Genomic DNA, 20821 nt, shown 5'->3' on the forward strand with positions numbered 1-20821 from the left:
GGCGTATGCCAACAGGACCAGCCGCAGCCCCGGCTCCCGTAGCGCCAACCCCGTCAACCTCCTGCGGAGGAGACAGAGGAAGGGCTCGATCGCCAGAGCATACAGCTGGCCCGAGAGGGGGCACCCCTGCCGTACTCCTCACCCGAAGCTGACCGGTTCGGCAGGGTCCAGTTGAGCCTGACCAGACACTCTGCGGAAGCGTACAGCACCTGGAGAAAACCCACAAACTGGGGTCCGAAGCCAAACTCTCGCACAGTGCTCAAGAGATACCCGTGATCCACCCTGTCGAACGCCGTCTCCTGATCCAGGGACAGGAGGGCGAACGACAGACCGTCCCTACACCCGAGTTCCAAGAGGTCCTTGACCAGATACAGGTTGTCGAATATGGTGCGGCCCGGGATGGTGTAGGTCTGGTCTGGGTGGATCACGTCCGCTAGCACGGACCCTAGCCGCAGCGAGATGGCTTTCGTTATGACCTTGTAGTCCGTGCTGAGGAGCGAGATGGGATGCCAATTTCGTAAATCACGGAGGTCCCCCTTCTTTGGCAATAAGGCGAGCACGGCTCGCCTGCATGACAGAGGGAGGACCCCGCTCTGCAAAGACTCGGCCCAGACGGTGACAAGGTCAGGGCCGAGGACGTCCCAGAACACGCGGTAGAACTCCACGGTCAGCCCGTCCATGCCTGGAGATTTATTGGTGGGCATGCGGCGGAGGGCTTCCGAGAACTGGGCCAGAGTGAGAGGCAGCTCAAGCCGGTCTCGGTCGCCCACGCTGACCATCGGGAGTTCGTCCCAGAGCACTCTGCAAGCGTTAGGATCGGTCGGATCCGGGGAGAAAAGGCCTGCGTAGAAGGCCCTGGCTCTCCCGCACATCTCCACCGGATCCGTGAGGGGGGTGCCATCCTCTGCGAGGAGGCAGGTGACGTGCTTCTTGGCCCCCTCTTTTTCTCCAGGGCGTAGAAGAAGCGGGAGCCGCGATCCATCTCCCGAAGGAGGCGGATGCGGGATCGAACAAAAGCACCCCGGGCCCGATGGCCCTCAAGGGCCCGGAGCTCCTCTCGCTTCTCCCGGCAAGCCCTGCAGAGGGATGGATCCTCGGGGCTGGCGGCCGGACACCTCTCCAGCTCTAAGATCTCCCATTCCAACTGCCCTATCGCCGCATCCCTCCGTCGGCTGGCGCCCCGGGTGTAGTCACGGCAGAAGAGCCGGGCGCGCACCTTCCCCAGGTCCCACCACCGCCGCGCCGAGGGAAAGGCACGCCGCTGCCCTCGCCAGGCCAGCCAGAACTCCCGGAAGGACGCCACAAAGCCCACATCCTCCAACAAGCTGTTATTAAAATGCCAATAGGCCGGCCCCAAACTCTCTGCGCAGAGAGAGACCGTAACAGTGGCTAAGTGATGATCGGAGAATGGGGCCGGCCGGATGCTGGAGGAGTGGGCCTGTGAAAGATGGAAACGTGATAAATAGATGCGGTCCAACTGGGAGTGGCACGACCAATGGGCCTCCACCCGGACAAAAGTGAACATCGAGACGTCATCCGGGTGGTGGTCGCGCCAGACGTCCACCAGGGAGTGATGGTCGACTATCTCCCGGAGGACGTCCGCGGTGGCCGGGCACTGCTCGGTCCCTGAGCGGTCCCGCTCCTCGAGGGTAGTATTAAAGTCCCCGCCCAGGACCAGGCACTCGCGAGGATCCAAGGTGCCGAGGAAGGCGGACGCCTGCTGAAAGAAATGCAGCCACTCCGGGCCCGATGTTGGGGCATAGACGTTGACAAGATTGACCACGAGCCCCTCCATACGTACCCGGAGGTGCGGCAGGCAGCCCGGCACAGCCTCGGCAATCCCCAGCACCTCGGGCCGTAGGTCGGGGGAGAACAGGGTCGCCACTCCAGCCATACGAACTGTGAGATGGCTAAAGTAGACCCTGTCCCCCCATTCCAGCCACCAGCTATCTTCGGCGGCCAGATCCGTATGGGTCTCCTGCAGGAAAACCACAGAGTACCCCCTCTCCCGAAGGAAGGAGAGCACCTGGCACCTGCGGAGACCCATCCTACAGCCCCGGGTGTTTAACGTTGTGATGGTGAGAGATGCCATGAGGAGGACTGGGGGCAGGAGTTCTGGCTGTAGGGGCTGTCCCAGCCTCTGCCAGGAAGGCTGCTGTAGTGCTGGGGAATCTCTTTCAGCCCATCAGCAGTTTCGCGCTAAATGACAAACACGTTCTTTCCTGCCCGTGGGACACCGAGCTGGGGCTGCCCAATGGCAGCGACCTTGGACTCCTCCCCTCCCAGAATCACAGCGGTTCCGCCATGCCTGACGTGCGGAAGAGGAGCGAGCACTGCATCCCCAGCCTGGGAGCAGGTGGGTACATGCAGCAAACCCTCTGCGCCAGGAAACACGCCCTGGTGCTCAAAGGCAGAGCCCAGGGGGCAGCTGCACAGGAGACATATCACAGGCACAGATATGGCCTGGCTTCAGGTCTCCGGGGAACCCCAACAGGAGGGAAGGGCCTTCGCCCATGTCCGGCCCCAGCTGCACAGCAGATGCTTTCCAAAGCAAACCTGGAACTCCAGGACCTCAAGCCCACCACCACCCAAGGCCTCTGCTCCCAGCTCTGCCACCCTCCTGGGGCAGGGCTAAGAGGCTCCCGCCTTCTCAGTGAGCTACACAGGGAACCTCCACAGGCCCCAGGATGCTGTCACCCTAGGGAACGCGGCAGAGAGAGGGGCTGGGGCACTCAGCAAAGCAGCAACACAGCTGGGAACAGCTCCAGGATTCGGGGTTGTTAGTCTCCCCTCTAGTCACTGGAGCCCATCTCAAGCCCCTAGACTGGCTCCTTAGGGCAGGCAGGAGCATGAGTGCCCCAGCTGGCAGATGGGCTGGCTGGCTGCAGGGCAAGGCTCTTCTACCTTCATGACGGCAGGCAGCTCGATGTGGTAGTAGTGCCCCAGGTGGGCATTGGCAGCTCCCAGCGTCAGCAGGTATTCATTCTGCGCCACCGCCAGCTGCTGCGAGTACTCGGCCAGCTGCACGGAAAACTGTGGGTGGTGGGGAGAGCACAGTCTGGGTAATGGGGCAGAGCATGGCCAGCTGCCCCGTGCCCTCTGCGGAGAATCCCCCGATCAGCCCCGGCATCCCCCTCTCCCCACAATCAGCCCCTCCCTCAAAGGGCTCTGCCCTCCCCTCATATGGTGTCCCAGGGCCTCCCAGCAGCCCTGTACCCAAAGCACTGCCCCTCCCACAGGAAGAGTCAGGCTTTCCCCACCGTGCCCGCCAGGCCCCCTTGGCCAGAGGCCTGAGCCTGCAACAACTCTGACCTTGGTGCTGAGCTTCTGCAAACTGGCCTTGGTGTGGAATATGCCATGGTCACTCTTCCGGAGCCTACAGAAGGGACATGGCTATCAGTGCTCAGGTCGCTTCCCCTTCCCACAGGCCCCTCCAAGACAGGCACACTCACCCCACACCAAGGGAGCCACGCCTGCAGTGGGGGCTCTCTCTAGGCCCCACAGAGCACCCTGCTCTCATGGGGTGCAGCCAGAGGCAGAGGTGGGTGGTCAGGAGATCCCCTCCCCCTCCCCAGGACCGGTGGGATCATGTTTCCTGCATGGACCATCTGACCAACACCCAGGCACCATGGTGCCCTCTACTAGATGCCCTTACAGGCCCCCCCAGCCCCGATCCACAGGGCAGGTGCTGCTTGCTCACCGGGCCTCCACATCAGTCGCTTTCTCCTTGGCTACCTCGCTGACCCGCTGCAGATGCACATAGCGCTTCTTGGCTTTGCCCACTTCCTTCACCGTCTCCAGGAGCTCTGCCTGTACCCTCTGCAGCTGCTCCGTGCTCTGGGGCAGAGAGGGGGTGTGAGCCCCACAGCCCCTCCCCCAGCCCGCCCGGCGCCTGCCCCCTGCTCTGGGAAGCCCCTCTGAAGAGCAGGAGGTTGGGGCCTGTACCCCAGTCTCTCCTCCCCCCCCCTCACCCCCACAGACTGTACCTTTTTGAGCAGGTGTTCCTTGGACAGTCGGGTGGTTTTAGCCACCTCCAGACTCAGGCTGCGGTAATTCTCTGAGGCTGCCACCCGGGCCTGCCCGGTGCACACCGCGCTGTCAATCGCCCCCTTCCAGACGGCAAAGGCACTCCTGCAGGGGACGAACACCGGAAGGAGCCTGGCTGCCCCCACGGAGCAGAGCAGCCCCTCTCCCCCACACTAGCCCTGTACACGCACCCTGTCTCCCGCCCCCTGTCTCCACAGCAGCTGTCCCAGCTCCTCCATTGCACCTGGATGGCCAACCTGCTCCAGGGACCCCCTGGCTCCCAGACCCTGAATGGAGAGCCCTGGGTTGGGTGCTTTGCACAGCCCAGCCTGGCTGGCTCTTCCCTGGGTTTCTGCCGACGTGCAGTCCCAGATCTATCTCGGGGCCATTATCCAGCCCTGCCTCTGGAAGCAGCAAAGCCATTTCCTGAGCTTCTGTCCACCCGCCTCAGTTGCCCGAGCCCCACCCACATCCTGCATCAGCCCTGCGAACGACTGGCCATGCTTGCAGGCCTTGGCAGAATCACTGCTGTCCAGCTGGTTTTTGGAAAGCCCTGTCCCTCGGGATCTCACCCTGCTGCCCAGAAAGTCTGACCCAGAAAAACCCCATTATTACAGCACAAAGCACCCCCACATGCTTCTCCACAGCCCCTGCAGAACATGACATGGCCTAATGCTGCATGGCCTACGACAGCTCCTGTCATAAATATAAAGGGAAGGGTAAACACCTTTAAAATCCCTCCTGGCCAGAGGAAAAATCCTCTCACCTGTAAAGGGTTAAGAAGCTAAAGGTAACCTCGCTGGCACCTGACCAAAATGACCAATGAGGAGACAAGATACTTTCAAAAGCTGGGAGGAGGGAGAGAAACAAAGGGTCTGTGTCCGTCTGTATGCTGCTTTTGCCGGGGATAGAACAGGAATAGAGTCTTAGAACTTTTAGTAAGTAATCTAGCTTATGATTTCTTTAAATGGCTGAGAAAGGAACTGTGCTGAACAGAATGACTATTTCTGTCTGTGTGACTTTTTTGTAACTTAAGGTTTTGCCTAGAGGGATTCTCTATGTCTTGAATCTAATTAAACTGTAAGGTATCTACCATCCTGATTTTACAGAGGGGATTTCTTTACTTCTATTAAAAGTCTTCTTGTAAGAAAACTGAATGCTTTTTCATTGTTCTCAGATCCAAGGGTTTGGGTCTGTGGTCACCTATGCAAACTGGTGAGGATTTTTACCAAACCTTTCCCAGGAAGTGGGGTGCAAGGGTTGGGAGGATTTTGGGGGGAAAGATGTGTCCAAACTACGTTTCACAGTAAACCCAGTTAGAGTTTGGTGGTGGCAGTGGAGATCCAGGGACAAAGGATAAAATTAATTTGTACCTTGGGGAAGTTTTAACCTAAGCTGGTGAAAGTAAGCTTAGGAGGTTTTCATGCAGGTCCCCACATCTGTACCCTACAGTTCAGAGTAGGGGAGGAACCTTGACAGCTCCCTCCTCAGCTGCCTTTCCCCTCACACCCACTCCAGCTCCTAGCTCTCCCCTCCCACTGGCCTCCACTCAGTAGCTTTGGATTTCTCTCTGGCCCTGGACTTTTCTTCTCTCCCCACATGCGCTCCATCAGCAAGGCAGGACATCTCCATCTCTGAAGCACCACCCCTGCCGTCCCCTGTGCGGAGACCCCCTCTGAGTCTTCTTTTCCTGTACCTCTTCCTCCTCATCCCCACCTGAGCCCCAGCTCTCCAGAACAGGGCTGCCCTCCTCACACACGGGAAGAGGTGCAATCCTCAAACTTGGGCTCCCAGCAGGCACCACAGTGCAGGGGACAAGAGCCCCCATTTTAAAGCCCTTGGGGGAAGAGGCAGATTACCATTTTGAGGGGCCCTAGGCCAGAGTAAGTGGGGGCCACTCCCCACCCCTTTTGCCTGCAGTCGCCCTTGCCCCCCGCCTCTCCTCAGCACTCCTGCCGGGGAAATGAGGTTGGGGCACGGGGGCTTGCCAGGGTGCTCCTGCTGGGGAGCAGGGGAAGCCCCTACACCCCAACCCCATTCTCCAGCAGAAGCACTGGGTGGGCAGGTGGAGCAGGGCACGGGGGCACCCATTTTTCCAGGGCCCCGCAATTGGCATGGGCCCCACTGGCCCAGTAGCTAATCCGCCACTGCTTCGTGGGTTGCTCCAATGAGCCAACAGGTCTTCTCTCCTGGCCCCTATATGTCTTTCCTCTCTGCAACTCCTATTGCCTGTACTGAGCTTCCTGCATCTCTCTACCTCATTGACTCTTGCCCCTCATATCTTCCAGGTGAAAACCTCTCCGCTCTCCACTGTCCCTCTCGTATGCCAGAAAATAAATAGCTCTGGACAGTGTTTAGCAGGAGCACCTTCCCCCTAGAATACCAGAGCTCTCAAGAATGCCACACATATGCACACACACACACCACTGCAGTGCATGGTTAAACTCTGCCGCATTTCACCCAGAAGTGGCTGAATTTTAATGGTAGATAAGCGACTCTCACACAGGTATCACTCGTTCTGTAAATGTAGTCACCTCTGGGGTGAAACATGGCAAAGTTTAACAATGCACTGCAATGCCACAAAACCTGGTGGGGAATGGGAAGCGAAGAAGAATTTCATTGTGATGCTGGCAGCTTGTGCCAGGGTCCTAGGTCTTGCTGAACGCTTACAAATGCATAGCTGGAAACCAGTCTTTCTTCCCTGTGTGTTGGCACAATCAAAATAGATGTTAGATGTGAAGTTGATGATAATGTGTTTAATGTTTTATAAAATGCTTGTAGGATGCTGCATGTATTGTCCTCACTCAGCTACGCCCCATGTTATAAAGTGATAGCAAGCATCTGCATTGTAAACCTCTGTGACTGCGTAACTCGCCACACAGGGAAAAAGCCTTGTGTAATGCAAACGATGGGCTCTAACAAGATGTTAAATCCTGTTCATTAAATGCAAAGGAGCCATTGTGTGAGATCAAGGCTCAAAGACTAAGTGCTTTCTTTCCCCTCATCCCATGAAGAAGGGACCTGCATGGGAACTGTTGTGATTGGCTTGATTTCTGAGGAAAGAAGATATAAAAATGCCTTACAAGGAAAACTGACCATCTCTTTGCTGCTTGAAGCAAACAGGTCCAGGGCCGGGGACTCTATACGGAAGTGAGAGATCTTCCAGGGTTATCCCTGGGTTTGCCCAGAAAGAGATTTTGAATGGACAGATTATTACATCTCTGTCACCTTTAGGAATCATACATGGTAACTCACTTGTGTATACATTTGCTTGCTTCAACCTGTAAATAACCCATTTCTTTATCTAGAGGTTTATTAACTAGGAAAATTTATTACAGGATGGGCTACAGGCGTTGTCTTTAGTGTAAGACCTACAGTACCAGTTGATCTGACGGTAAGTGACTGATCTCTTGGGACTGGAAGCAATCTGAATATTGTGTGTTTTTTTTGGTGTAAGTGACCATTTATCGCTAAATCCACCTTGCCTGGGTAGCAACATAGACTAGAGAGTCTGAGGGGACTGTCTGTGACTCCATGGTGAGACTGGTACAGTGATCCAGGAGTTCACAGTTGTTACAGGGTTGGTGAAATCTAATTACAGAACACGCCGCCAGCTTGGGGTGTCTGCCCTGTTTCTGACAGTCTGCCCTCAGTTGGCACTCAGTGTCATGAGCCTCCAGACAGCATGACACCCCTCTCCAGTTCAAACGGGCAGAAAGATAATTGCCCACTTTCAGTACCAAGAAATTCCAACGGCCAAGGCACAAAGGCTGTGTCTGCACCAAGCATTCACAGCTCTCTCCCCACGGCTGGCCTAGCACTGCTCAAGCTCTGACTGGGCTAGCAATGGAAAAAGGACCCATGATGGCTAGACAAGGGTGAAATGCCCACAGCCATCTCTACACAACTGCTCCCACCAGGGTAGGGGAACTGGGAACAGCAGGGAAAATGCTGAGGTTCTACTCTAACAGCATTAGCTAGCAGGTGCCTCCCACCCCAAGGCCTAGCTACACCATCCTCCTTCCCCAACATCCCCGTAGATCTACACCCTGATATAGACACCACCCTGCCCACAAGACCTAGCTGCACCCGCTCTGGGATCTACACCATAACAGACACCCCTGCACCCCAGACATCCCCATGTCCCCCTGCCCTGACACCCCTGGGGATGTACACTCCAAAACAGACACCCCAATAATCTAGCCTCTCCCCCATGCTCTGTTCCTCTGGGATCTAGCCCCCTGCACCCACCCACTCTCTCCCCTCCTCGCTGATCAGCTGCCATAGCTAGGCCAGCTTCCGCAGCAGGGCTGGGGGTCTCTGCTCTGGTGCAGCTGGGATGTAGCACCACCTCTGCTTGAGCACTGCTTCATCCCCCTCAGAGCCCCCCGGCACAATTCCCTGATGGCTGAAAATCTGGGACATTCAAAATGGGGCCGAGAGTGAGGCTGCCAAGTCCATGTACAGAACCAGCCAAACCGTCAGGGTGAGCTCAGAAACCTCCTGCTGGTTCAGCACTTGCATATGCCAGGCTATGCAGGGAGGCACCTGACAAAGACTTCAGGAACCTCACTGCAGGCCCCATTGTTTACATTCCTGGCCTGAATTAGCTCTGACCTCCCCACAGCCAGCACTCCTGCCCCATTCCTCATAGTGCCCCCTGCTGGGAGAGGCTGGGGCTGGAGTACCTGGGAGCTCCCCACAGCCAGTGCTCCTGCCCCATTCCTCAGAGTGCCCCCTGCTGGCAAAGGTGATGAGCTTTTGTGATAATTGGGCCTACAAATGTATCCTGCTTGTGAACCTAACTGTGGGAAGTGGCTAAAGATTTATGAAATGTTCCAATAACAATGAAGGTTGATGGGAAAAGGTGCAAAAAGGAGACAGGGAAACAGAATTAGTCCAAATAAAAAGGCTCCTGCTATCACTCAAGGATTGTGCTAGGATCAGGCCTGGTGAACAAGAAAAGTGTGGGACTGGAAATTAATGGACCAAAATAGGGTTGCCAACTTTCTAATTGCACAAACCTGAACACTCTTTCCCCACCCTGTTCCTTCCCTGAGGCTCTGCTCACTCCACCCCCCACCCCCCCATCTCTCGCTCTCCCCCACCCTCACTCACTTTTACCAGGCTAGGACAGGTGATTGGGGTGCAAGAGAAGATGAGGACTCCAGCTGGGGGTGTAGGCTCCGGGGGGGGGCAGAAATGGGGGGTTCAGGGCATGGGAGAGGGCTCTGGGTTGGGGCAGAGGGTTGGGGTGCAGGAGGGGGTGAGGGCTGTGGCTGTGGGTTTCAAAGTGCAGGAGGGGGCTCAGGGTGGGGGTTTGGGGTGCAGGCTCTGGGAGGGAGTTTAGGTGTAGAAGGGAGCTAAGGGCTGGAGCAAAGTGTTGGGGGGGGGCCTCTGGGAGGGAGTTTGGGTGTGGGAGCGGTTCCGACCTGGGGTAGGGGTTTGGGGTGCACTTACCTCGGGCGGCTCCTGGAAGCAGCCTGCATGTCTGGCTCCTAGGCTCAGGGGCAGCCAGAAGGCTCTGTGTGCTGCCCCTGCCTGCAGGCGCTGCCCCTGCCTGCAGGCGCTGCCCCTGCCTGCAGGCGCTGCCCCTGCCTGCAGGCGCTGCCCCTGCCTGCAGGCGCTGCCCCTGCCTGCAGGCGCTGCCCCTGCCTGCAGGCGCTGCCCCTGCAGCTCCCATTCACCATGGTTCCTGGCCAGTGGAAGCTGAGGAGCTGGTGCTTGCGGTGGGGGCAGCACACAGAGACCCCCTGGCCGCCCCTCTGCCTAGGAGCCGGACATGCCAGTCGCTTCTGGGAGCCATGCGGAGCCAGGGCAGGCAGGGAGCCTGCCTTAGCCCTGTTGCGCCGCTGACTGGACTTTAGCCTATTAAAATCTCCCAGATCGCCTTTAATAGTCACCGGGAGATTGAGGCCGATTCCGGGAGACCCTCGGTTGATCCAGGAAGGTTGGCAACCCTAACTGGCAATTAGACCGAATTGGCAACCAACATACCGAGAGGATGGGCTAGTCCGCCAACACTGCTCCTTGTGTTCTCAGAAAGAAACTTTGTGGGGGGGAGGGGTGGGACTGCTTCCCCCCCACCCCCATGTGTCTTTTTTCTTCCCTACCTTATTTCTTCTCTTCTCCCCCTTCCCCTTTTTCCTTCGGTCTAATATGAGCCTGGCTTAACCGTCCAAGACTGCATATTTTGCAACACTTCTGTCAGCCTGGCATCAAAGAGGAAGCTCAAAGCAATGCCCTAAACAGCCTGATACTCGTACTAGTTTGCCAGGTCTCAGGGCAGCTAATCAGACCATGTGCTGGGCCTGTTTTGTTCCAGCAGCGAAGCTGAGAATGAAAGTCAACACCAGAGCCAGAAGCTGAATTTTCTGCCCTCGCTGTTCTCATCTCTCCCCTTCGGTGTGTGTTTGCCTTGTTTTGTTTTCTAGACAGCAGGATCAGGCTTTAACAACAATTCCAGCTCCAGCTAACTTCTTTTCCCCGAAAGGCCAGTTATTACCATCTCTGATACCATCTAAGAGACTGTCCAACAAGGGGCTTTTCCTTCTAAAGACTCTCCAGCTAAGGGGAAGGGACCCAGGGATGTGGTTACACTGACAGCCTGACTTAATACTTCACATTTCAAACTCTTGAACTGTTTTTCCTCCTTTGCTGTATCTTCAATAACAGGCTGCTTAATGAGGTGTTGCCACGGTACGATGTACGCTGGGGTCTCAGGGTAGCAAACCCTGACCCTTGTTTAACCCCATTTAGTGCTGGACAGTGAGTGAGTGGGTCATGTTAACATCTCTGACTCTTTGGGCCCATATATTCCACCTAAGTTAACAGAACAGAGCTCCCCCAACAGCCAGCTCTCCTGTTCTGCTCCCTACAGTGCCCCCTGCTGGAGAAGGCTGGGACTGGAGTTACTCTGAGCTCCCTACAGCTGGTGTTCCTATGCTATTCTTTATAGTGCCTCCTGCTGGCAAGTCCAGGACTAACATAGCAGAGAGCTGCCCCTGGCTGGAGCTCCCTCACAGCCCCAGATGCTGACAGCAGGGCAGGGCAGGCCAGTCCAGTACAAACAGCGCGTGGCTAGCAGGCTCAGGGCCCAGGGAGCTGTCCCACCTGGAGTCGTTGGTCTCACTTCGGCCCCGCTGCCAGTCTCTCTTCAGGAACTGACCCGCCAGCCTCTGCAGTGCCTGCAAACAAACCCTAGATCAGTCACCGGTGCGTCTCCTCTACCGGCCCCACCTGGGGCTTCCAGCCAATGAGGGGAGGAGGCTTCTCCCAGACAGGGCTCGCACCCAGGGCACCAAGCTCCTCCACCTCCTGGTTTGTTCCCAGCAATGCCCCCCTCAGAGAACAAAACCACGGCTGTTCCTATGCACACTGCACATGTCCCAGCAGCGCCCCCCAGGGCACACTTCCCACACCGGGACAGTCAGAAGAACTGGGGAACGAGCGCGGCACCGACCAAGGCTGTGCAGTCATTCAGCCAGGTACAGAGTCAAGTGCGTTGTCTCTAACCATGAGCCCCCCTCCCTCCAGGGCCTCCCTCTGGGAGAGGCCGGCAATGGAGCAGCGAGGAGCCAGCACTAATGCACCTCTCCCTCCAGCGCCTCCTGCTGCGGGAGGCTGAGAGCTCTCCAAGGCCAGAGTTTGGCCACTGTTCTCTGCCCCTTTGGGCCCTTTGCTGCCTGCAACAATGAAATGGAGGGGCAGTGCAAGCGAGGGGACAGAATGAGTGGGGCAGGAGGCCAGCAACAGAGTGAGGCAGCTGGAGAGCGAGAGCACAAGTATCTATTACAGGGGAGAACCCTGGTCTGCAAGGGAGGCAGGAAACGAGGCAGCTGAGTGGAGCAGGGGCGATGGAGTCACAAACCAAGAGCAGGCCTACACTCAGAAGGCTTGGCCAGGGTGGTTAAACCGCTGTCCTATACTGGCAACGTGTTCCTCACGCAGACGCAGCTCAGCCTGGCAAACTGTATTTGGACTAGCCCAGCTTAATCCAGTCCCCTCAGCAAAATAAGCCACTCTGGCAAAGATGCAGTATGACGAGGGTTTGTGTTATCTCAGTGCGGCTGTGCCTGCACTAGGGGTTTGGCTGGCACTATTCGAGCTATACAAATCCCACTCTTCACCCCACTGACCGATATGGCTAGGCCGGCGAAGTCTGCCTTAGAGACGGGCCAACAACACAATCAGCTGCGTCCTGGAGGTAGGATGGCGTGGGGGCAGGGAGGGGCACCAGCCACTGAGACGGGCAATGGAGGGCAAGAGGCCAGCAATGACCCTGCTTCCAGCACAGAGAACTATGTGGGCAGCTGGCACAGGCTCCTGAGGGGACTCAGAGCCTAGCACAGCCCCCTGCAGCCCAGGGTCTGTGGCCTGACTGCACAGCCGCCAGACACATTGTGAGCCTCTCTCGGAGAAAGCAGGTAGCTCTGCTGCGGGGGCACATCTCCCTCCTGAGCACCAAGCAGAAACCGAGGCCTGCTCAAGGCAGGGAGCTTGGCAAACTCTGCTGAGGCTGTGGCATCATTACGCAATTGGTTGGCGAGACAATGCCCACCGCCGCCCGATGCAGCAGGCACGGCCCATCCCCTCTGTGGTACCCACTAAGGGCTGTCCACACAGGGGCGTTGCACTGGTTTAACCCAGGGCATGAAACCCTTGCGTGGATGCTCTTATTCTGGTTTAAACCAGCCTTTTGTCCGTTTCGGTTCACTTGAGTGGGGACAGGTTCAGGCTACATGGAAATGAGCTGCTCGGGAAGAGAAAGTGTCCACGGCGGGGTCTGCACCACTTTAACACCACCACCTTCGCAACCAGTTCAAATGAATCCAGCGCATCCTTCCTGTGTGGTCACAGCCCAAGGAACATGGACCTCATGCAAGTGACACCTGCAGCTACCGGGAGGCCTGCATGTCACCTCCAGCAGGGGCCCCATTCTCCCAGCGAGCTCGAGAGCACAGAGCCCTGGGGAGGAGGTGGGAGTGGAAGAACCAAGCTCTGGCTGACGCTGGTCGCCCAGTCTCTTTGGCTAAGGGGACCGACCCGGTGAGCCCCAGTGCCCACAGGGTTCCAGAGCTTAGACATTAGCATGTGCTGGCTCAGCTGGCAGAGTGAGCAGCTCTCAGGAGCCGCCTAGCAACAGGGACACTATAGAGCTGCTGCCAGGGGACTGCAGCGAGATGTCAGCCCCTGAATAACGTGATCTGGAAAGGGAACAATCCTGCTTCTCCTGGGCCTGTCACCCACCATGGGGGGAAACCAGCAACAGGATTAAAGCAAATAAACAGTGGCAGTTTTCAGGAGTGAGAGCAGCTAGAGATAAAGGAGTGAGGTCAGAGCCCCCCTGGGCAAGCTGGAGAGCCAGCAGCGTGCCAGAGTTCAAGGCTACGAAACAGCTCGACCAGTCAGCCAATTCACTTGCACCTTCCAAAATATTCTCCTCCAACCCCAGAATAAATCCAAGACGTGTCAGACCTGGAGGAGGGTCTGGGGTTTTGAGGAGTGACAGCGAGCTCCCTTCTCCGCCCCATCTCTCAAACTCGGCTGAGAGTCGTGACCACGACTGGCCAGCAAATACCCAGCTCGTAGCATGGGAAAAGGTGCCCAGCCAGGGGCCAGTTCAGAAGACTGTGTAGCAGCCTGGCAAATGGGGGCTTGCTGACAACACAGAATGATCTGTTCTATGGGAATCAAGGCTGAGAGATTTAACCTAGGAAATGGGACATGGCAGCAGATGGAATCAACACAGACAGGTGGAACGCAACACACAGCGGGGCCACATCAAGTACTCACACACAGCTGGGCGGGGAGTTAGTGGTAATCTCTCGAGCTAGGCCTAGGAATCAACATGGGCAGTGACGACGTCTGCTCAGCGCCCAGCAGCAGCCAGGAGAGAGAAGAAGAAGTTAGGTCGGAGCAGGGACAGGCAGGAAATAACACAGGAAGGATGTCATGTGCACAGGAGACACCTCTGCGCTCGCTCGCCTACCCACCTTGCCAGAGGAGCGGGCCAGACAAGGAGACAGGTGGCCAGAGCAGCCGCGAGAGGAAGCAACACCGATCAGGGCCCTTTCATTTTGGAGAGGAGAAAAGCAAGAGGCACAGACAGGCCCCAGCCCACAGTCATAGAGGCCCACAGCCCCCATCTCTGAGGTGTGCCTAGGACCCCGGCCCCTCTCACAGGGACACGCAGTCCCCCCTCTCTGGGGTATCCCAGCACCTCCGGCCCTCTCACAGGGGCACACAGCCCCCCTCTCTGCGGTGTCCCCACCACCCCGTCCCCTTTCACAGGGGCATGCAACCCCCCTCTCTGGGGTGTCCCCATCACCTCCTGCCTTGTCACAGGGGCACACAGCCCCCCTCTCTGGAGTGTCCCTTAGTCCTGATTCCCTGGAAGAAGCCCGCATGCGCGTCTGTCTCAGGATGTTCCCAGGTGCCCTACTCAGCTTTGCTCGCTGCATTCATCCACTTGGCGACACTGTCTCGGTTCCTGGCCAGCGGTGCCATCAGCACACAGAGGGCCTCCCACTCTCTGCGTAGCCACCTCTCTCTCCACCTGCCCTTCTCCACTTCCTCTTGAGTGAAGGCAATTTGAACAGGGCCTGGCAGCAATCCTACCCTCCCTCATGCGAGCATGCCCCATATCCTCCTGGTATCACCACTAGGAGCCCCAGCTTCCTCATTAGTCAGCTTCTCCTCAGTGCAGCCATGTGTCTAACCTTATAGGCATCTCACAGCCCTGCCACAGAGCCAATGGGGCCAGAGCCTCCGCAGCCCCAGCAGCCACTTGCTGGTGGGTCACACCTCTCGTCTTCTTTCTGCTCACGGCACAGTCCTCAGCCACCCACGCAGTCCCCTCTGCTCTCTTTCAGGAGAGCTCAGGCTCAAGCCCCTCTGGGAGGTCTGGCCCCACCAGGGGCACTGAACACTTGGGAACCCTGACCCTTAACACCACAGGCTGACCCAGCACTCCTTCACACCTGCCGGCTGCTCCCTTCACTCCTCCTGTCTCCATGAATTCTTCTCTTGCTGAGTCTATCGCACTCTCTCTATTACCCCCAGCTCTTTGGGGAGCTCATTCTCTTTCCACCCTTTCAAACCCTCGCCTGGTACCTTCAAGTTTCTTCCCTTCCTCACCTTGCAGGCTCAGCATTTGGTTCTCCCTTGGGGGCTGCAGCTCGGGTGGGCTGGTGTTACTTATTGTCCTTTGTAGCAGAAGCTCTGTACCATGAAAACACAATGTAATACTAGATAACAAACTCTCCTGAGAAGGCCATTTAGAGGCTTTCATTGCCTAAGGACCAGGTGGCACGTGAAGTAAAAAGGCTAACGTTCTGAATGAATCAAAGGAAAGGATTCTCTGTTAACCTATGGAATTCACTGCAGCAGGACATTTGAGGCAAACCACTTAAGAAAAACCTGACACTTAAAAAAGCAGCACGCACCATGGCCCTAGCAAGGAGAACAGGGAAAGTGGGCCCCATTACCAAGTCCCTGAAAGATTCTAGCCATTCCATATCCACTCTCTGCAAGATGGAGATTGGACTGGAACTTTACCAGAGGATTCTCCAGCTTCAGGGCACAAGGTGGAGCTCAGCCAGGCTCAGAGAGGAATTTGCTTCCAAGGGGTAACACTGTGGACACGACACATAGCGTGACGGGCATTTCACGTTTTACATCAGACCAGTGACCTACTTAGGAATGACGGTGCCTCTGTTTCTATTGCAGGTGGGAGGGAACTATGGGGGGGAAAAAGAGGGGGAGATCGTGAGGAGAAAATCCAGAGTAAGGGGGATGGGGAGCCGGCAGGGGGGAGCTGTGAGAGTGCAGGAGGCATAAGGGTTTTGCTGAATGAACACCAAGCTCCTCCTTGGGCCCAGTTCTACAAACGCTTAGTCCCAGTCACGGCCCAGCTGGCTCCAATGTGGCCGTGTGGGAAAATTACTGCAGGATCAGGCCCTCTCTTGATATTTTGATTGCACCCACTGCCATGGTCTCTCTCTAGCACCGGGAGAAAACAGCCCAGCAGAAGGGACCGAATGCCCCTGCCTCGGGGTGGGTGCAGAATCATTTATCCTGGATGTGTTCTCATGCGTGACCTACGCCCAAGGAGAAGCTACTGGGCCAGGAGGGAGCAGGAGAAGAGGGGCTAATGGCAGCAACACCCATTGCTGGTGGGACTCACCAGAGCCATGAGGGTTAAACATATGCCCCCACCCCCCTCCTGCAGTCTAACACCCAGCACTGCAGGCAGCAGGATGGAGAGAGCAGAAGTGTGCCATGTCAGCCTGGCAGAGATGCTCCCCTCTGACCAGGTGCTGAGCAGCCCTGCTCCACGTGGCTGTTATGCCCAGGGCTCTGCACATCACCCAGATGGTCTCCCCAATGACAGTTCCATGCTGGTGCCAGCTGACAGCAGAGGAGGCATCGTTGCTGGGAGAGGTAGTGATGGAACCCGGACGCCGCATTGCCCCAGCTCAGGTACCACCGGCGAAGGAGGGCTGACTCAGAGCCTGTCCAGCGGAGGAACGGCGAGAGCTGCCCGCTCAGCTACACCATGTCCAATGCCAATAGATCCTTTTGGACTCCAGTGGAAGGGCTCAAGCCTGTAGAGTTCCATGGGGATGGAGGGACCCAGCACCTCGTTGGATGGGGCCCAGCCTGGCTTTCCCCAAACTTAACCCCAAGGAATAGACATATGACCTGACCTCCCGCTAACAGACCTGATTCATCCCTGGGCTTCGGGCCTCCCTCGCATGCACTCTGATGGCTCTACAGCACCCATGTGCCCAAATAACCAAAGCCTGGAGAACAAGACAATGACAGCTGCACATCTTGTCCTCCACCAGACCCCCCCCAGCGGCTCTGGGGTTCATTCCACAGCTCGGAAGAACACTGGCTTCAAACAGGTGGAACAGGCCAGCCCTATTCCTCCTGCTTGGCGTGACATTACTGTGAGCTCTGAGCCATGACAAACAGACCATGACTAAGGCTGGTTGCCAAACTGCTTTGACTTCTTGCCCTAATTGCCTTTGAGTCACCCCTGCCATGGCCTGTGATTAGCACCTTGGGATTCAGATTACACACACCTGTACCGGAATGCGCTCAGTGATGTCTCTGAACAAAGGCCGAGACGTGGCCCCTCCTTACCTGCCCATACTCCCGCTCAATGGCAGATCTCTGCTTGCTGTAAGACCTGCATGGAGAGCACATGGTGGTAAGTGGCAGCTTGTACATGGCTCAGGACATGCCCAGAGCCCCTCACCCTTCATCTGTCAGCCCGGCTTCATTGCAGCTCCCCATGCACCCTGCACGGCCACTCGGACACCACACCCATGAGTCCTGGGGATTGCCTGCATCAGAGCTAGTAAAAGGGCATGGAGCCTTTTGCCTCCACGGTGCCCATCCCAACATACTCCAGGTGAGCAGCAAATGGAAGCTGTTCCCACGTGACGGCTGCTCGATGGTCCACAGGTGGAACAAATGGCTGAGACTTAGGTCAGTCCCTGGTCAGTACGTATCCTCACCATGTAAAGCATGATCACAACCGACACCAGCCAGCACAGGCACAAAACGAATGGGCCCACATTGGGGTGCGGCGGGGGGGGACACGAATGGGCCCCGCAGATGACACACCGTGTCCAGTGGGGCAGCAGAAGTGTATTGCCACTGCCTACACCTTACAGGGCTGAGGGTTCTGCCTCCAGCCTCGGCTGTCAGTGACCTCTTAGTAGCTGCTAAATGCATTTTAAATTACTGTCGCTGTAATATATCCCCGCTACTGCTGTCCCCCACCCTGCATTCCCATGGGTCTCTTCCGGCACCATCACCAGGAGCTGCTGGTGAACAGCACAGGGCACAGGCTGCCCAGAGGGTTCCTGCTTCTCAGCTTCATTTGTCTCCTTCCCCCACTGTGAAGAAGGAAAAAGACTCCACCTAGCTCATTGCCCAAATGAGGGATGCCCCGGGGGGAGGGGTACAGCCTGGTGGAGTTTGCAGGTCTCAGCCAGAAGGATCAGCCTGGGGGGCTGACAGCAAGGCACAAGGCGCAGGATAGACTCAGCCACTCTCTGCTAGTCCCTGATCCAAGGCAGCTTTGGCCTCCGGTACCTGATGTCCTCCAACAGCTCTGTCTCTCGCTGCTGCTTACTCTGAAGGCTGGACAGCTGCTCTATGAAGCGCACTTTCACCTCCTGGGTCAATTTCACCTGCCAAGGAAGGAGTTCTTAGGTCAGGGCCTGGACCTGTGCTCTCCACCCCGGGCCTCACACCCTCTGCAGCACCAGCGGCCCCCTCCCACGATCGGCTCGCCGCTGTCCACACCACAGACCCCTCCCCCCGCCCGGTGTGGCCTGACTTCCAGACCCTGCTAAGCAGGAACCCAGCAATAGCCTGGAAAAGCAGGAGCCGAGAGGGGACAAGGCAGGGTGCTGCAGGGCTGAGCGGGCAGGGCAAGGGCCGAGCGCAGCCACTGCCCACAGCACGCCCCGGACACCGCCGGTCTGGGCACCGGGCTCCTCCGCTCCCCAGCCGCGTCCTGACCCACCTTGCGGGGAGGCGGCTGCATCCTCCCCGGTGAGCTGCGCCGTGTCCTGCAGCGGCCGGGGTTGGGGGAGCCCGGAACTGCCGGGATCCGCCCCCGCCTGTCGGCTCCGCCCCAGCCGGGCCCGGGCTCCTCCCAGCCGCCGGGCGCCGCTCCACGGGCACAGCCAGTGCCTCCGGCCCGCGGCGTAGGGAGGGCAGTGATCCCAGACGGGGCCTGGCCACGGACCGGCAGGGAGAGGCGTTGGGCTGGGCACAGACCGGCAGGGAGGAGGCACTGGGCTGGGCACAGAGGGAGCCCTGGGCACAGACCGGCAGGGAGGGGGCGTTGGGCTGGGCACAGAGGGAGCCCAGGGCACAGACCGGCAGGGAGGGGGCGTTGGGCTGGGCACAGAGGGAGCCCTGGGCACAGACCGGCAGGGAGGGAGAGTTGGGCTGGGCACAGAGGGAGCCCTGGGCACAGACCAGCAGGGAGGGGGCATTGGGCTGGGCAGGGCACAGAGGGAGCCCTGGGCACAGACCGGCAGGGAGGGGGCACTGGGCTGGGCACAGAGGGAGCCCTGGGCACAGACCAGCAGGGAGGGGGCATTGGGCTGGGCACAGAGGGAGCCCTGGGCACAGACCGGCAGGGAGGGGGCATTGGGCTGGGCACAGAGGGAGCCCTGGGCACAGACCGGCAGGGAGGGAGAGTTGGGCTGGGCACAGAGGGAGCCCTGGGCACAGACCAGCAGGGAGGGGGCATTGGGCTGGGCAGGGCACAGAGGGAGCCCTGGGCACAGACCGGCAGGGAGGGGGCACTGGGCTGGGCACAGAGGGAGCCCTGGGCACAGACCAGCAGGGAGGGGGCATTGGGCTGGGCACAGAGGGAGCCCTGGGCACAGACCGGCAGGGAGGGGGCACTGGGCTGGGCACAGAGGGAGCCCTGGGCACAGACCAGCAGGGAGGGGGCATTGGGCTGGGCACAGAGGGAGCCCTGGGCACAGACCGGCAGGGAGGGGGCATTGGGCTGGGCACAGAGGGAGCCCTGGGCACAGACCGGCAGGGAGGGGGCGTTGGGCTGGGCACAGAGGGAGCCCTGGGCACAGACCAGCAGGGAGGGGGCATTGGGCTGGGCACAGAGGGAGCCCTGGGCACAGACCGGCAGGGAGGGGGCATTGGGCTGGGCACAGAGGGAGCCCTGGGCACAGACCGGCAGGGAGGGGGCACTGGGCTTGGCACAGAGGGAGCTCTGGGCACAGACCAGAATGGAGGGGGTGTTGGCCAGGGATGAGTGCCCTGGAAATACTGCTTGGTGTTACTGTTACACCGTGTCTGTTGGTGGCACCAACCTCTGCCTGGGGCCCTGTGCCCTTGTCTCTACTCTCCCAGTTGCAGTTCTCAGTGCCAAGGCAGCCCCGGGTCTCTCTAGGGCAGCTGCATGCCCAGTGTCCATGCAAGGTGCTCAAGGCCTGGCCCTTGCAGCCAGCATTGCCCTGGACTCACGGCCACAACCACCACCTGGTGCTTCCTGTGGGAGCCCCACTCCTGCCTCAGCCTGGCAGAACCTGGCTGTTCTCTCTCCATCTCATCCAGCTGGATCCCCCACACCAAGGGCTCAGAGGACCAGCTGGTGGCACAGGCCTCTGCCTGGTTGGGGAGGATCTCATCTGGAAAATGTACAGCAGGGGCCCCCAGCAACGCTTCCTTCCCCATCAAAGCTTGTTGGGCTACAACAGCTGCTTGCCTGGAGCTAGAGCTCTGTCCCAGGTATGCCCCTCACCCTGCCCTGGCCCAGAGGTGGGCACAGTGTGGGACTCGCACATACCTGAGTCCTGCGGGAGCTGGGCCCTTGGGGTGACTGGCTCTGGCTCTCTTCTGATGCCTGTGATAGTCCACAGGAAAGTGAGGGTTGGCACATCTGCGCCAATGCAGTTACGGGGGAGAGGACATCCCTCCAATTGTGGGGCGGGTAAGAGCTGCAGCTCCTGATGTGGTTCCAATTCCTGGGAGGCTCCTTGGGCTGGGAGTCTGGACAGGGCCGGAGGACAGGGTTCAGCAGTAGTGCCGCAGTATGTGAGGACCTGGCTGGCCAGGTAGCCAGCACAACTGTCCCCTGCACCCCAGGCCCGGTGGTTATCCTGGCCAGCCTTAAAGGACTGAACAGCAGCTCTGGCCTTTCCAAAGCTGGTACACTCACAAGAAGCATGAGCAATGTCTTTCCTTGGGGGAGGAGCTCAAAGGCCCCTGGGGGGAGGGGAGATTGGGGGCAAGT

The 20821-nt window shown here is 58.3% G+C and overlaps 1 protein-coding gene across 4 annotated transcripts in view; it reads right to left on the reverse strand.

Moving 5' to 3' along the window:
- The window catches only part of FCHSD1 (FCH and double SH3 domains 1), a 29077-nt gene extending 10386 nt beyond the window's left edge, over positions 1-18691 (reverse strand). For all 4 annotated transcript variants that reach the window (XR_012640528.1, XM_074960809.1, XM_074960808.1 and 1 more), the window contains exons 1-8: positions 18575-18691; positions 18139-18236; positions 17179-17224; positions 11140-11213; positions 3987-4131; positions 3701-3837; positions 3313-3376; positions 2905-3033 (exon numbers count right to left, since the gene is read on the reverse strand). Coding sequence is in view for 3 of the 4 variants with exons in the window: in XM_074960809.1 (XP_074816910.1) it covers positions 2905-3033; positions 3313-3376; positions 3701-3837; positions 3987-4131; positions 11140-11213; positions 17179-17224; positions 18139-18236; positions 18575-18595 (714 nt within the window). In the remaining variant the exon portion in view is untranslated. The remainder of the gene's footprint in view (positions 1-2904; positions 3034-3312; positions 3377-3700; positions 3838-3986; positions 4132-11139; positions 11214-17178; positions 17225-18138; positions 18237-18574) is intronic.
- Positions 18692-20821: the final 2130 nt, after the last annotated feature.

The sequence above is a fragment of the Natator depressus genome, chromosome 8, assembly GCF_965152275.1.
Source record: "Natator depressus isolate rNatDep1 chromosome 8, rNatDep2.hap1, whole genome shotgun sequence".
NCBI lineage: Eukaryota > Metazoa > Chordata > Testudines > Cheloniidae > Natator > Natator depressus.